The 18098-nt window shown below is 40.4% G+C and overlaps 1 protein-coding gene across 1 annotated transcript in view; it reads right to left on the minus strand.

Moving 5' to 3' along the window:
• Positions 1 to 17828, minus strand: part of LOC110205608 (sodium-coupled monocarboxylate transporter 1-like) — an 88178-nt gene extending 70350 nt beyond the window's left edge. Inside the window, exon 1 of the mRNA XM_078150427.1 lies at positions 17466 to 17828. Within this exon, the coding sequence (XP_078006553.1) occupies positions 17466 to 17801 (336 nt within the window). The 5' untranslated portion in view covers positions 17802 to 17828. The remainder of the gene's footprint in view (positions 1 to 17465) is intronic.
• Positions 17829 to 18098: the final 270 nt, after the last annotated feature.

Below are 18098 nucleotides of genomic sequence, written 5' to 3' on the forward strand. Positions count from 1 at the left end.
ACGCCTCTCCAGGTATACACCCATTCCTGCTAATATGCCTTTTCTCAGAGATTACCTTCCATATATTCTGCATTTATCTTGTATGCACAAGATTGTTGTCTCTTCCATTAAAATGTGACCTCTTTCACACCTTTCTTTGTGTCCCCAGTGCTTATAGCACAGCATCTGGCACATGGTAAGCATTTAATAAATGCCTGCTGGCTCAAGCTGTGCGACAACAGACAAGTCACAAGTTCTCAGAGCCTCAGTTTCCTCATCTATAAAATAAGGATAATGATAATACTTGCAGCACTGCCTACCTCACCTGATTGTGACTAAACAAATAAACCTTAAATTATTAAAAGTGTGTAATTATTATTCTAAGAGAAAGGATGACAAGAAAACATAGAACCTCAAAATAAAAGTAACTCACTGGCAGAGATAAGTAAATATATTGCACAAACTGGTGAAAAAGAACAAGAAGCTACACCAAGAAATGCTCCAAATGAATGCTGAACTTAGAGATAAAAGATCCCATCTTAAACAGATGAGAAAAGCCAGACAGAAATCACCTTTCACATCTAGGAAGCATGGAGATCTTCCACAACTTGCCCAGAGTCACTCAGACAGTATAGATCAGAGACAGTTATTTGATCCCAAGTTGTCCTGGCTCAGGGGCAGCTATCCACTAGATCACAACCAAACCAAAGCTAGGGATGATGACAGAGATAAAATGGAGAAACTTGATCACATAAAATTTTTAAAATTTTGCGCAAACAAAACAGATGCAACTACAATTGGAAAAGAAACAGTTAACTAGGGGGAAAAAAGATTTTTGCAGCAATTTTACCTGATAAAGTTCTCATTTCCAAGATTTATAGAAAAAACTGATTCAAATGGATAACAAGAGTCATTTCACAATTTATTAATGGTCAAAGGACAAGAACTGGCAGTTTTTAAAAAAAGAAATGCAATCTATCAACGACCAGATGAAAAAATGCTTCACGTCACTAGTAATTAGTCAAAATGCAAATTAACACCACTGGGTTAGAAGGGGCAAAGGAAAAATATGCATATTCATGCAAAGTTGATGAAAACCGTGAAATGGTCCAGCCATTCTGGAAAGCAATTTAACTATGCCCAAAAAGCCACTAAACTGCATACATTTTTGACAGTGATCTAACTACCAGGCCTTTCACCCTAAACAGCTTAAAGAAAGAATTCCCTACACCTACAGCAGCTCTTTCTGCAATGGAAAAAAAAAAAACTAGAAACAAGTAAATATCAAGAAAGAAATGGCTGAACAAATTATGGTATATGGATGTAACAGAATATTTATTATACCATGAGAACTGATCAAAGGGACAGATGAGGAGCAAGTAGGAAAATATATGAACTGATACAGAATGAAGTAAGCAAAAGCTGAACAATTTATACAATGTTATAAAATAAACTCTGAAAGACTTAAGAACTCTAATAAATGAAATGACCAACCATAATTCCAGAGTACCAGTGATGAAGCACACTACTCACCTCTTGACAAGAAAAGTGATGGACTGAAGATGCAGAACACATACTTACATACATACATATATACTCTAGGCAATACCTGCCATGAGAAGAATATAATGTTGTGAGAACAGAGGATGAGGAAGAGATATAGCCAATAAAGTAACTGTTGCTTCAGATGCAACCACTCTTCTCCTCAGATTGTTTAGCTGTCCAAGACTGGAACAGTCAGGATTTTACTTAGGTCCTATCCAGCTCAGGATTGCAGAAGCCTGGAAATAAAACCACTTGCTCCATCTCCCACCTCCCTCTACCCAGTCACAAAGACAATGAGAAGACTGTGGGAAAAATACACAGACAATATAATCTGCACATCAAAACAAAGAATGGGAAAGCAAGATGAGGGAGGACAGGCAGAATTCATTAATACATTAGAGATAGGGATTGGATCTGTGAGCTCACTGATTTGGAGAACTCCAATCAACACTGGTCAGCACCTTCTTTGCAACAGCCATAGACAGTTGCTTGGAGCACTGAGAGCTTAAATACCTTGATCCAGGTCACCCAGGATGTGTCAGAGACAGGACTCAAACCTAGATCTTCTTGGTGCATGTGCCAACTCTCTACTCCCTATATACCAAACTTCCTCCAAGGGGAAAAAAAAATGAAGTCGACTGCACACTTAAATTCCCCTTTCCTCTTTTCAGATTTCTCATTTCTAAGACCTTTGTACTCTCCAGCACATACCACACCCCCAATTCTATCAGATAAAAGTCTAATATGATATTTTTTATGCCCTAGTATTATTGTATTTCTTAGCATGTGGGCAACATGGTGGAGGCCTACACACCTAAGAACTGCTGGGACAAACCGAGTATGACGTGTTAATAAATCAGTGGTGTCAAACTCAAATGGAAAGGGATCCCTTGAGGTCACATATAGACTTCAAAAAAATATGTAATCTAAATATGCATTTTTATTTAGTTAAACATTTCCCAATTGTATTTTGATCTGGTTTGGGACCTACTGGGGCATTTTTTTGTGGGCTAAACAAGTGGTCTACAGGTAAGTTTTGACAACTCTGTGCTAAATCACTAATTTCACCTAGTACAGTGTAGGACCTAGGACTAAGGACCTGGATCCTACTTTTCATGACCACAGATCCTCCCTGGGGCCCCTCTGATTAATAACAGAGGAAAGAACTCCTCTAAAAACCTCTATTTAAGGAGGGTACAGCAACCTCTTCATTTCCCACCCAACCCTCCCCAAAGTACCTTCCTCACAGCCCCCTTTCAGCTTCTTCCCCCATTAGATTGTAAGCTCCTTGAGGGTAGGGAATGACTTTTCAGTAGTTGTATCCCCAGCTCTTGGCACAATAGTCAATGCTTTGCAAATTTATTAACTGACTGTATGACTTTGCTTCTTCCTCTTCTTTTCCCATCCCTTTATCCTCTACTTTACCAGGACTTCAAAAGCACAGAATCCAGAATCCATTCTCACCATTTCTTTTCTCTGTTCCTATTCCATTACCCTGGGCTAAAATCTCACCATTTCTCTCCTTTCCTTTCCAACTCCCATTTGACTGATAATACCTCCTTGATAAAGTATAAAGTGGTTCTGGCACTGATAATACCTTGATAAAGTATAAAGTGGTTCTGGCACTGATAATACCTTGATAAAGTATAAAGTGGTCTTTTCTTGAGTACTTGTCACCTACTCACAGCACACGGATAACTGATGGAGGATTTTGATGACACTTGGCTAGTTCATCTATATGAACTACACCCTTGAACATGGCCTTCAAAAGATGGCTACACATGGAGCACAGTGTGCAGAACTAGAGACAGAAACGTAAAGAGAAGGGAAAGTCACAGGCCAAGGTTCCTAGAAGAAGCCTATGTCCATTCCTTTTTCCTCCCCCCAACCTGCCCCCAACAAAAAAATCACATGGACTAAGAGATGGGCACCAAATGAAGAGGATTAAAATAACAAGTTACCATACAAAAGAGAATGAGTTACTGGATCAAGTGAGAACCAAGATGCAAAAAAACAAGCCCAATCCTTGAGTTTCCCTGGTGCTCCAATATGTACACTCAATAGTATTTCAGTGGCAGAGGCTGCAAGAAATTCATCACCCCTGAATTCAGGCTTTCCCCTGGTAAGGAGGCCCTGTCCACAGTCTAGGAGTGTGGAGAACTCTGCCCATTCCCATCGACTATCCAGCAACCCCAAGCTCTTCCTGCTTTTAAAAGGAGAAAGGAGGCACCTAACTTAAAACAAGCACGCAAGGTTGTAGAGACCCCTCAGGAAGGTGGAGCCTTCCAAAGAAGGAGAGAAGACGATACGAGTCCTTTATGGATTTTTTTTGGTGCTTTGTTGTTACATCAAATAAAGCCTGCCCTAAGTATGATGGCTTGTTACCTAGCCTGAGTTTTTTACATGGGTGTTGACCTTCTTCATTTTTTCTGGAGACAAGAGTCAAATTCTAACGTTTCTAGGGGAAACCCTTAGTGGTGGCATGAGCCACAGAGATGGTACATGAAAAGTTCCCAAAACTAAACCAAATCCACAGAAGAGTCATGAGTTCTGGGTCATGGTTTATGTAGTTATAATTTTGGACAAAGCTGAATTCAAGTTAAAAAGAATTAAGGGAGATAAACATGGCTCCTGGTTGTTGCCCTTCATTCTGCTGACCAAAAACAAAACCACAATCAATGAGACATGTGTATTGCAACAAGATTTAATAAATCTATTAATTTCTATTAATATTTCTATTAATAATAGAAAAATGAAGATGCATGTGGAACCCAAAGCCCAAGCAAAGAGTTCACAATCACATAGAAGTACAAAAAAGGGAGAAGGAGAAGCCAGAAATCTCCTAAAGGAGAGTAGAATGAGAGAGGGAAAGGTGAAGTAAAGGTGAGAAAAAGATAAAACCCCTCTCAAAGTGGAGAAGCAAGGAGATGGCAAAAGCAGCATTCTTTTCTCCTGGGAACTGCTAGACTGTGAAGACAGGAGGGTCTGCTTATCTACAAGGATCCTGCTACAGAAACAGTTTCCCAATTGGTGCAGACTAACTGGCACCTGTCTTGACTCCCAAGAATACACAGGGAGTTCAGCTTGGGTTCAAACAACAAATTGTATGAGCTCAGGGTGGGGCTTCATCCTTAACACACTCAAAGGGCCCCTGCATACTCTGGATCCAATGGTTCTGGAAAAAATGGCAACTCAAAAAGACAAGTTCAGGAGAGGCCTTAACATTCCTCAAAGAGGACGAAAATGACATCCCTATGTTAGGGTCAAGGTACAATGTGTTCAACTGTGGCTGACCAAACAGTATGAGCTCAGAAGGCTGCTATGTAAAGATAAAAGGCACCATTAACAGTTAAATTCTATCAATACTTATATCAAGAGTAACGAAGTACACACATACACACATACACCCGCTAATGACAGAGAAAGTATGTATTTTTTTAAAAAACTAACTGAACTGCAAAAGGTTCTAGACACTCCACTTTCACAAGGTCAGGCAGAAAAATAAAGAGGTTACAGAATTCAACAAAATGTTGGAAAAAATAGATTAGATAATAAAATAAAGAAAATTAAATGAGTTTATAAGAATCTACTTTTTACTGAAAGAAGTATGGGACATTTAAAAAACTGTTTATACTGTAAGCATAAAGGTATTTGTAAATTAATGTAGAAAAACACATTTTAAATACTATGTTCACAATACATAAGAAAAGTAGGATTGTAATCAATAAGGGAACTTCAAAATGCACAAGCTAAAAACATGATCAGTCTGATAATGCTTGAATCAAAGAACAGATTACAGAAACAATAAAATGTTAAACAATAACTATACAATGTATCAACATGTATTGAATGTAGCTAAATAAGTTCTTAGAGGCAAATTTATTAAGCTAAGTGCTTCTATAAGCAAAAATAAAAAGATTGATGTTTGCCGTTTATAAAATATATCTAAAATAAGCATGACACCATAAGATCAAAAGAAATTTTAATGCATTTTTTAAACAATTTAAATAAATAAAACAAAGTTGAGTCTTTAATAAGTAAAACAGTTAACTATAGAGAAAAACTGTTACCAACTAAAAAAGGAGAAATCAAATGAAGAGTAAATAAAAATATTATCAGAGACAATTGTATACTTAAAGCCCAACTAACTGAAATTTTTTTAAAAGGGGAGGGGGGGAACTATCTTTTTTTAAAATTAAATATCCAAATTCATAAAACAAGAAAGATCATCTAACCAAACTGCCATCAGAAAAAAGAAATTTAAAAGGCCATTAAATGAGTTTTAATAGTCAGCTTAAAACAAAAAATTAGGAGTAAATGGATTCACAAAAGAATTCTATCAAACACTTAAACAAATCATCTCACTGCTACATAATCTGTTTTCAAAAATAAGGATAGTATATTATCCAATTTGTTTGGAGAAAGTCTTGCTCTTTAAACTACAGAAAAAGACCATCAAGACCAGTATCATTAATAAATGTCCGAACAAATTTTAAATCAGAATATAGCAATATGTTCAATTCCATCCAATCAAAATCCTAGTAGCTGTTGTCTACAAACCTCCAGGACACTCCTATTCTTTCCTCAACAAGTTCAATATCTAGCTTACAAACTTTCTCTCCTCCCCAACTCTTTTTCAGATGCCATACTAGGGAACTTCAACAAATATACTCAAACTCCCTCAAACACCTCCGTTCAAGTCCTCAATCTACTCATTTCTGAAGATCTATTCTTCCAATCCAACTCAGCCCTACAAAGATGGGTCAGACCCTCCGATTTTGCCACCACTCATGAATGTACTACCCTCCAGAGTTCATGAACTCTGACATCTCTTCTCTAACCATAGACTTCCTCTAAATTTCTAAACTCTATTCTTCATCCACACTTTATGACCTCCAATCCCTCAACCATACAGTTCTCTTCTAGGCCATCAACTGTCCACTAGGTACTTTCTCCTTTTTTCTCCATCTTTTAAGATAGTGAACCAGTTCAACGCTACAATGCCTTCTTAAGCCCCTGGGCCCTCTTCTCTTGTCAACAATTACACCCTGCTAAGCCTTAGTCTTAGATCACTCCCACCATTTGCTGACTGTGGTCCTACACAACTGCTGTTGAACAAAGTTAAAGAAAATCATGCAAACATGCTGACTGGGTCCACTACAAATTAATGCCACACAACCTCAAATGGACTCTCACTGATGCTAGACAATTCTTCTATACTTCCTTTATCTACTCACCATCCCACTCTCCACAGCAGCTCTTACAAAGATTTTTGCCTTCCTCAAACCTCCCATGGTTCCCTCTCTCCCCATTCTCTCAGATGAAAAATCTGCCTCATATTTTATAGAAAAATAGATTCCATTCATTGAGAGCTCCTTCTTCATCATCTCCTATCACCCAGATAGATGCTTTCTGCACTATCTCCTTCACCTGTCTCACACAAAGATGTGGCTCTACTTGTTGCCAAAACAAAACCCTCTACCTGCATAAGTGGTCCGCTTCCAAACTGTTTCCTCCAAGAGATTCGTCCCAACTCTCTCACTTATCTTGAAGTCTTTCCCGGTCCACTAACTCCTTCCCTACTCCCTGCAAACATGACCGTGTCTCTCCCATCCAAAACAATTTCTCACTTGATCCTTCCACGACCATTATCATTCTGTATCTCTTCTGCCCCTTGTGGCAAAAATCCTGCTGAAAGCAGTCTACAACAGATATCTCCACTTCTCCCACTCTTCTTAACTCTCTACAACTTGGCTTCTGACTTCATTATTCCACCAAAACTGCTCTCTTCAAAAGTACTAATTATCTAGTTCCCAAATGCAATGGCCTTTTTTTGAATCCTCATTGTTCCTGAACTCTCTGAAGCCTCCAAAACAATCATCCTCTTCTCTTTGATACTGTCTTCTCTCTTAGTTTCCAGGAAACCACTCTCTCCTGGCTCTCCTCCTACCTGACTATTACTTCCTAGTCTCCTCTGCTGAATCCTCATCAAGACCACAACTTCTAACCACAGGTGTCCCTCAGGGTTCTATCCTGGGCCTTTTTCTCTTCTCCCTCTATACTACTTCACTTGCTAATCTCATCAGCTCCTACATGCAAAGGAAAAATGAAAAGGAAACACTGACACCAGAAAGAGTAAAACAGAAAAACGGAAACTAAAAAACCCTTAGGAAAAGAAAACAAAAATCCAACAAGAGTTGCAGGGAGATGGACTTTGGCCCCATGAACTAATTATCTATCATCTCTAGGCTGATAATTCTTAAATTTATCTATCTTCCCCAACCTCTCTGCTGACTTCCAGTTTCACATATCTAACTGTTCTTCAGACATCTAGTACTAAATGTCCAGTAGATACCTTAAACTCATCATGTCCCAAATGAAATTCATTATCTTTCCCCTTAAGACCCTTCCCTCCATTTGAAGCTTCCCAATTACTTTCACGGGCCCATCACCCTCCTAGTCACTCAGGGTTGCAACCTAGGAGTCATCCTGGACTCCTTACTATCTTTTACCCCACCCCAACCAATCTGTTGCCAAGGTTCTGTCAACTTCACTTTTGTAACGTCTCTCAAATATACCGACACCTTCTTTCCTCTGACACTTTTCTAGTGCAAACCTTCATCCCTTCACACCTCAATTACTGCAATATCCTGCAGCCGGATCAGCCTGTCTCAAGTCTCTACCCACTCAAATCCATCCTCCATTCAGCCACCAAACAGATTTTCCTAAAATGCAGATATGAACATGTCAACCCTTCTATTTAATAAGCTCCAGTGGCCCTCAAAAACACTCTGGCATTTAAAGATCTTCACAAACTCCCACCTCCAACCTTCCTGTCCTTCTTACTCTCCGCCACGCATTCTTTCATAAAGTGACACTGGCCTACCTGCTGTCCCTCAAACAAAACACTCCTTGTTGACGGGAGTCAAGATGGCAGAATAAGCAGGAAATTGCCTGGATCCTCCCATATTCCCCTCCAAACAACTATACAATAGCACCCCAGAATGAATTCTGGAATGGCAGAACCAACAAAAAGACAGGATGAAACAATTTTCTAGTCTGTGACAACTTTGGCAGGAAAGGTCTGTCCTACTCAGGTAAAAGACGAGTGCATTCCAGGGCAGGCAGCATCCTGGCAAGCCAACAGCAGACCCCACCTCAACAAGCCAGCAGAAGGTTCTAAGCCCCAGTACGGCACCGGGCAAACAGGCAGGCACAAGCACCAATCCCCCCCCTCACCACATTCCTCAGCACAGAACCAGTTGTACCCACCAATAACATCAGCTACCCTACCCCCCACCCTACCCCACTCCACCCACACCTCAGTACAGCACCAGGCAAGGTGCCAGACCCCTGCACAGCATAAGCATCCCCTGTGGGCTCCAGGCAAACAGCCAGGGCCTACAGCCCCCAGCACAAGAAGCATGGGACAGTGCCTCTTTCACCCCAGGAACAGAGTTCAGCTTTAAAAGTAATGAAATAGGATGGGAAAGATGAGGGGAAAAAAATACCTGACCACTGAAAGTTATTACAGTGACAGGGAAGATCAAGGCACAAACTCAGAAGAAGACAATAATGTTAAAATGTCTACATGCAGAGGTAGAAGAAAAACAAACGCGAATGATGCAAAAGAATCATGAAAAAAAATCTACAGCCTGATAAAGGAAGCACAAAAAAATACATTAAAAAATGTACAAAAATTAGGGTATAGAAATCTATTTTATCCTACAGGAAAATAGAAAGAGAAGGAGATAAGAGATGGGGGACGGGAGTATGACAGAAGGGAGGGCAGAATGAGGGAAGGGGTAATCATTACCAAACACTTTTGAGGAGGGACAGGGTGAAAGGAGAGAGAGAATAGAATAAAGGGGGGTAGGGAAAATAGGACAAAGGGAAATACAGTTAGCAATAGAAACTGTAAAAAAAAAATTTTGAAGCAAGTTTCTCTGATAAAGGCCTCATTTCTCTAACATATAGAGAACTGTGTCAAATTTATAAAAATAAGAGCCATTCCTCAACTGATAAATGAGCAAAAGATATAATCAGTTTTCAGATGAAGTAATTAAAGCTATCTATAGCTGTATGAAAAATATTATAACTCACTACTGATTGGAGAAATGCAAGTTAAAACAATTCTGGGTACTACCTCATACCTATGAGATAACAGGACAGAAAAGGTAAATGACAAATGTTGAAGGGGATGTGGAAAAAATGAGACATTAATGTACTGTTGTCAGAGTTATGAATTGATTAAGCCATTCCACAGAGCAATTTGGAACTTGGGCAATAAAGGGCTACAAAAAAGCTATAAAACCATGCATACCCTTTGACATAGCAGTATCACTACTAGGTCTATATCCAAAAGAGATAAAAAACAAAAAACACCCAGCTTTTCTGGGTGTAAAGAATTAGAAATTGAGGGGATTCACATCAGTTGGGGAATGGCTGAATAATTTATATCATGTAATTACAATAGAATACTATTGTACTATAAGACATGATGAGCAGGATGATTTTGCAAAGACTTACATGGGTTGATGCAAAGTGAATGTACTGGGTACAAAGTAACAGCAATATTTATTGTAAGATGATCAGCTATGAATGACTTAGCTATTCTCAGCAATACAACAATCCATGACAACTCTCAAGGTCTTAAGATGAAAAATGCTATCTATCCCCAGAGAAAGAACTGATGGTGTCTAAATCAAGATTGAAGCAACTTTTGTTGAAGAAAATAAGTCTTTAAAAATTCGAACTGGACAAGTGGAAGCTACTGACTCTATAAGACATCAAGAATCAATTAAACAAAATCAAAAGAATAAAAAATAGAAGAAAATGTAAAATATGTCATTGGAAAAACAACTGACATGGAAAATATATCTAGGACAGATGATTTAAGAATTATTAAACCAAAAGCTATGATGAAAAAAAGGACCAGGACATCATACTTCAAGAAATTATCAAAGAAAGCTGCCCTGATGTCCTAAAACCAGAGGGTAAAATAGACACTGAAAGAACCCACCAATCACCTCTGGAAAAAGATCCAAAATGAACTCCCAAAAATATTATAGCCAAAATCCATTAATTCTCAGGTCAAGGAGAAAATACTGCAAGCAGCCAGAAAGAATTCAGATGTTGGGTAGCTAGGTGGTGCAGATAGAGGACCAGCCCTGAAGTCAGGAAGACCTGAGTTCAAATTTGGCCTCAGATCAAACACCTGACACTTACTACCTGTGTGACCCCTGAGCAAGTCACTGAATCCCAACTGCCTTAAAAAATAATAATAACAATTCAAATGTCAGGGTGTCACAGTCAGATTTACACAGGATTTAGCAGCTTCAACATTAAAGGATCGGAGGGCATGGAATACAATATTCTGAAAGGCAAAGGAGCTAGGACTATAATCAAGAATCACCTACCTTTTGAAACTGAGCATAATCCTTCAGGGGGAAAAAAATGGTCATTTAATGAAATACAAGGCTGTCAAGCTTTCCTGATTAAAAGACTAGAGCTGAACAAAAAATTTTATTTTCAATTTCAAGATTCAAAAGCAGCATAAAAAGGTAAAAAGGAAAGAGAAAACACAGGAGATTCAGTAAGGTTAAACTGTTTACATCCCTACACGGGAAGATGTATACTTGTAATTCTTAAAAACTGTATCACTACTACTGTAGTTAGAAGGAGTATACAGAAGCAGAAGTTAGTGAATAAGAAGAATAAGGTGATTGAGGGTAGGACATAAAAAAAATTTAAGGGGCGAGAAAGAAAATGACACTAAGAACAGAAAGAAGGGAAAGATTATGAGGTAAATTATCCCACATGAAGAGGAAAGAAAGACCTATTACAGTGAAGGGGAAGATGGGAGGATGGGCACTGTGTACACTTGAACCTTACTCTCATCCATATTGGCTCAAAAAGGGAATAACATACACAGTCAGTTAGGTAGAGAAATCTATCTTACCTTACAGAGAAGGAGAAAAAAGTAAAGAGGGGGAGACTGAAAGAAAGGAGGGCAGATTGGGGGAGGCAGCGATCAGAAGCAAAACACTGGCAAGGATGGAAAGGATGAAGGGAAAGCAAGAAGGATAAACAGGAAGAAAAATAGGAAGGAGGGAAATACATAGTTAATAATCATAACTGTTAATATGAACGGAATTAACTCTCTCATAAAACAGAAGCAGATAGCACAGTGGATTAAAAACCAGAATCCTACAATATACTGTTTATAAGAAACACTTTAAGCACAGAGACACACGTAGAGTAAAAGTAAGGGGCTGGAGCAGAATCTACTGTGCTTAAACTGAAGTTAAATTTTAAAAAAAGGCAGGAGTAGCAATCATGATCTCAGACAAAGTAAAAGCAAAAGTAGATTTAATTAAAAGATAAGGAAGGAAACTACAGCTTGCTAAAAGGTACCATAGCCAATGTAGTAATATCAATATTAAACATATATGTACTAAGTGGTATAGCATCTTAAAGGAGGTGAATTACAGAAGGAAATAGACAATAGAACTATAGTAGTGGGAGACCTCAACTTTTCCCTCTCAGAACAAGATAACTCTAACCATAAAATAAACAAGAAAGAAGTTAAAGAAGTAAATATAATTTTAGATAAGTTGGATACGACAGACCTCTGGAAGCCTTCCCAAATAAGATCAGTGTTCTTGAAGCAAGGATGCCCATTACCACCACTATTATTCAATATTGTACTAGAAATGTTAGCTATAACAATCAGAGAAGAAAAAGAAATTGTAGGAATTGGCAATGAGGAAACAAAACTATCATTCTCTGCAGATGATATGATCATATATTTAACAGAACCAGACAATCAACTAAAAAACTACTTGAAATAATTAACTGTATCACCATCTAATTTGCATCTCTCCAGCTTTTCACATAGTAAGATAAAATACTTTATCAAATGCTTTGCCAAAATCCAGGTAAACTAAATCTACAGCATTTCCTTTTTTGTTTTTACAAGACTGCTGAACTAGGAGAATGTTATAGATATTGTTTATCAAAATTTTAACAAAACTTTTGAAATAGTATCTCCTACTATTCCTCTGGAAAAATATGGAGCAATATAGATTAGACAATGACTCAGGTTTAAAAGTGATTGAATCACTGGACAGAGCACCCCCCAAGGACCTGTGCTTTTCTCTGCACAGTTTATCATTTTTATCAATGAGTATTGTGTTCAGTTCCAGACACCTCAGTTTAAGGACATTCCTAAACTTCAGAATATCCAAAAGAAGGTAATAGTCAGTCGACAGTCAATAAACACTTATTAAGCACCTATTACATGCCAGGAACTGTGCTAAGCACTGGGAATAAAAAAAAAGGTAAAAGCCAGTCCCTCCTCTCAAGAACCTCACAATTTAATGGGGAAGACAAAACACTATGCACAAACAAGCTATATACACAAGCCAACCTGGAGACGGGACAGCTAGGTGGCACAGTGTAGATAAAGCTCCGGCCCTGGATTCAGTGAGACCCGAGTTCAAATCCAGCCTCAGACACAAAACACTTACTAGCTGTGTGACTGTGGGCAAGTCACTTAAATCCACTACCTAGCCAACAAAAAAAAAGAAAAAATAAAACCTGGAGATAACCAACATGGGAAAGGCACAAGAATCAAGATTGGAAAAGGCTTCCTACAGAAGGTGGGATTTTAGCTGATACTTAGAGAAGGAAGCATTCAGGTCTGGGAGACAGAATATGAAAATGCCTGCAGTAGGAAAATGAAGAATCTTGTTCAAGGAACATTTTACTGGATCGCAGTGAAAGGAAATAACTTGGAGAGAGGGTGCTTCTCTGAATGACAAAGTGCTGGAGATGACAGAGAGCCACTAGAGATTATTAAGTACAGGGAGAAGAGCGCATGGAGGAATTGTTTCTGGCAGAAGCCAGCTTATCAAATCCAGTAAATGTTCAGATCAAGCAAGAATGTGAAGTCTGTGTGAAAGAACAATGTGAATAAAGTAAAGCTGGTAAGTGCAACCCCTCAGGGTCTTTATATTTTAACCCTGCAAGCAAGGGAGAGTCCAGCAACTCTGTGACCACGGGAAAACTTGTTCACAAGAATAAACTTAATAAGCTTTAATATCCTGAAAAGACTTCGGGGAAAACCCTGTGTAAATTGGGCTATCTCTTCCACAGTTTGGGGAAGAAATCCCAAAGACATCCCTGAAACGTGCGTGCCTGGACCCCACTACTGCTTCTCTGCTCACTCCATCTCTCTTGTACTCCTGGAGCAGTTTCCTAACTTGTTTCTTGGTCTCCCAAGAGAAGGGAAGGTCCTCAAGAGCAGACTGGTTTTTCTTTCAGCCTTTGAATCCCCAAACCTGGAACATAGTATACACACTTAACTTTTTTTTCCACATTGGAATAGCTAGTATGAGGTCTGAAAAAGCCACTGCACTAACTTTCCTTGCCTTCAGTCTCCCCCTCTTGTTTTCCACACCTCTCTGGGGTACTTTGCAGTGTCTCTCCCAAAGGGCAATGGAATGGAAATTGGTCAAAAAATAGTCAGTAAATAAGCATTTATTAAGTGCCTAGTATATGCCGGAAACAGTGCTAAGCACTGGGTATACAAAGAAAGGCAAAGGACAGTCCATGCCCTCAAGGTTCTCAAAATCTGATAAAAGAGACAACACACAAACAACTACCCACAAATAAGGCCATAGGATAAAAGGCCCTATCAATACACATTTTGATCCGGCAATACCACTGCCAGGTCTGTATCCCAAAGGTATTATAAAACAGGGAAAAGGGCCCACACGTACAAAAATATTTATGGCAGCACTTTGTGTGGTAGCTTAAGAATTGGAAATTGAGGCAATGCCCATCAATCTGGGAATGGCTGAACAAGTTGTGGTATATGAATGTAATAGAATACTGTTGTGTGGTAAAAAAGTATATGGGGCGATGGTTTCACAAAAACCTGGAAAAACACCCATGAACTGATACAGAGGGAAGTGAGCAAAACCAGGAGAACACAATAACAGCAATGTTGTTTGATGAAGAATTGTAAATCACTTGGCTACTCTCAGCAATGCAATGATCCAAGACAATTCCAAAGGACTTATGAATGAAAAACATTATCCACCTCCAGAGAAAAAACTGATGTTTTTACGACTGAAGCACACTATTTTTTACTTTTTTTGTCAAGACTTCTTGCACAAAATCACTAATATGGAAATTTTACATGATTGCACATGTATAACCTATGCCCGATTGCTTCCATCTCAGGAAGAGAGAGTGGAGGGAGGAATAGAATTTGGAACTCAAAACTTAAAAATAATGAAAAAATTGCTTTTACATGTAATTGGGGGGGGGATAAAAATTATCTTTAAAAAATAGGGGGCCTGGCTTCCAGTAGCCAAGATGGCAGAGTAAAAAGGTAGTCGCTCTCACTCTCTCCAATCTGAAAAGCCAGAAAATATCACCCCAGGAAAAACCTGGAACAGCTGAACTAGAAGAAAGACAGAGAGCAGCAGTGCAGCAGCCAGCAAACCGGTCTCCCAGTGCCTCAGCAAAACCAAGGAGGCAGACCTACAAGGGGCCCCAGGTGGGTAAGTACCCTGCGGCATTCCCTAAAAAACACAATTGGCCAACTGAAGAAGAAGTACAAAAACTAGCAGAAGAAAACAATCTGTTAAAAGCTAGAATTGGAAAAATGGAAATTAATGACTCTATGAGACAGCAAGAATCAGTAACAAACAAAAAAATGAAAAAAACAGATGAAAATGTAAAATACCTCATTGGTAAAAACAACCCACTGGAAAATCGATTCAGGAGAGACAATTTAAAAATTATTGGACTACCTGAAAATCATGATGAAAAGAAGAGCCTGGACAGTATCTTTGAGAAATCATATAGGAAAAGTGCCCTGAAGTCCTAGAACCAGAAGGTAAAATAACCATAGAAAGAATACACCGCTCACCACCTGAAAGAGATCCCAAATTGAAGACGCCAAGAAATTAATAGCAAAATTCCAAAATTACCAGATGAAAGAGAAGTGCTGCAAGCAGCCAGAAAGAAACAGTTTTAAATATCATGGAACCACAGAAATTACACAGGACCTTGCAGCTTCTACATTAAAGGACCGCAGGGCATGGAACATGCAAAGGAGCTTGGACTCCAGCCAAGGATCAACTACCTGCAAAAATGAGCATGATTTTTCCAAGGAGGAGATGGATATTCAATGAAATAGGAGACTTCCAAACCTTCCTGATAAAAAGGCCATAGCTCAACAAAAAAATTGATCTTCAAGTACAAGATTCAAGAAAGACATAAAAATTCTTCATCTAGAAAATGAGCTGGAGAAGGAAATGCAAACCATTCTAGTATCTTTGCCAAGAAAACCCCAAATGGGATTCATAAAGAGTAGGACATGACTGGACAACAACAACAAGTGAAATCATAGAGACATCCAACATAAAAAAAAGACATTCAGATGCAAGATAAACATCTATACTTGAAGAAGTATCTGAGGTATGAATAACTCAATTGCTTCTAGGCCCAGGCTCCATCTTTCCTCCCCTTCCACCAAAACAAACAAACAAACAATGTCTAAGAAATTTAACTGACCAAAATGGTGCTGAACACCAAAAGACAAGGTAAAATAACTTAGTGAGGGAACTGGCTTTGAATCAAGAAAGATTATGAAACAAAAACAAAACAAAGCTAAACTCTACCTTTCGACCGGAGGTGATGAACCTTAGAGTCAAAATGGAGAGGCTTCTACTAATTCTCAGCCCATGATAGTTGCCCTAGCTGAAACTATTGTAGTACCCAAGCTGGATAAAGCACAGTGTGACCCAGACAAGATGTTGGCTGATGGTGACTGTAGCTGCCTATCAAAAAACAAGCCCACAAAGGCCAGAGGGTTGACTTACCCAGCAAGCTATCGTGCCCTGAGAAGAGTCCAGTAGCAAAGTGTCTTGTCTGCCTGTCTGACTGTATTTCAGTGGCTGAACAATTGGTCTAGGAAAGCCTTAGAGCATATGAACTTTGTGAAGAGCCAGTATAACAGCCAAATGACTTACACGACCCAGCTCATCAGTAGACTGACCCACCCAGCTCAGAAACCACACCACACGAGGAACAAGTCCATCATGGCTGCCACTAATCACAAACACCAGCCCTGATGAACAGTGGAGTAACTTGTCCATCACAGATACCATGTAGCGAACTTCTGGAGGAGCCTCTAGAGAAAGGGCTTTGAGGCCCTGCAATTCTGGAGTAGTGATTTGTATCGACCTCATGTGTTTCATATACTTTTCCCGTCGTTCTTTAAGTTTGTGACCACTCTTCCCTCCAACCTCCCAGCGCGTCTGTGTGTAGTGGTGTTAGACCATTCCACTGGTTTGGGGAAAAATTCTTTGTTAACTATGGTTCTTGGTATGCCATTTGAAAATGCCTTTGCCAAAGAGCTAAAAGTCTACTGGCTGATTGGTTTGTTTTGTTATTCTGGCTTTTAAATTAAAAAAATTATTTTCAATTCAGGGAATAAAAAAGGGGGGGGGGCTTAGCATTAAGAAAGATCAAGAAAGGCTTCTTGTAGGTGAAATTTTCAGCTGGGACTTAAAAGAAGACTTTTTTTCCAGGGGCCTTTCTTTGTATCTTGTACCCTCCCCTCCCCCTTACCTCAGTGCCTGAGTGTAGTAAGTGCTTCAATGGTAAATGACTTGTTTTTGGCCTTTCTTTATATCCTGCACCCCCCTGCTTAGTCTAATGGCACACAGTAGGTGCTTCCACACCACATGCCCTTCTATCTTGTGCTCCTGTGAGTTTCCTAAATTGTCTCTGCCTCCCAGAAGGTAAGGTCTCCGAGAGCAGGCTGGGTTTTCTTTCAGCTTTTCTGTATATCTTTCCCCTCCCCCCCGCCACGTGCCCGCACACAACAGGCGCACCACCAGCCGCGTTGCCCCGCCCACCTCGTGGGTGCTGGTGACCCCGAGCCGGTAGAAGACCGGCATGTAGATCTCGGACGCGACGATGACCACCAGGGCGTAGGCGACGCCCAAGAGCAGGAAGGCGGCCCCGAAGCGGTACACCTCGGCCGGCGTGCCCAGCACGGTGACGGCCGACATGAAGCTGGCCGCGAGCGACAGGGACACGGGCGCCGCCGTCAGCCCGCGCCGGGCCATGAGGAAGTCGGCCTCCGTGCTCTGGCCGCCGTCCACGAACGCGTAGTAGACGCCCAGGGCGGCCGAGACGAGCAGCAGGCCCAGGAACACCGCGTAGTCCCACGCCGAGAAGGTGTCCGACATGGCCCCGGCTCGCGGGCTCGCGGGCCGGCCCAGGCTCCTCAGCCACCCGGCCTCGAGGACGACGCCCTCACGAGGCGCCTCGCGAATGTCGGCCTGCGCCTGCGCACACCCGGAGTCGTTGGGCTGACGGCACGCCGGGTGGCGCGCATGCGCCGGTGGGACAGCGCGTGCGCACTCAGCGCCCATCCCCGCCCCTCTGCCCCAAGGGGAACCTGAGTCTGAGCTGCCCACGCGGCTGGGGAGGCGGGAGCACGCGAATTTGCCTTTTAGAAAGAAGTCTAGTCGTGCACAGGCGTT

This window comes from Phascolarctos cinereus, unplaced genomic scaffold (assembly GCF_003287225.1).
Source record: "Phascolarctos cinereus isolate Bilbo 61053 unplaced genomic scaffold, phaCin_HiC Scaffold_1;HRSCAF=81, whole genome shotgun sequence".
NCBI classification, from domain to species: Eukaryota; Metazoa; Chordata; class Mammalia; order Diprotodontia; family Phascolarctidae; genus Phascolarctos; species Phascolarctos cinereus.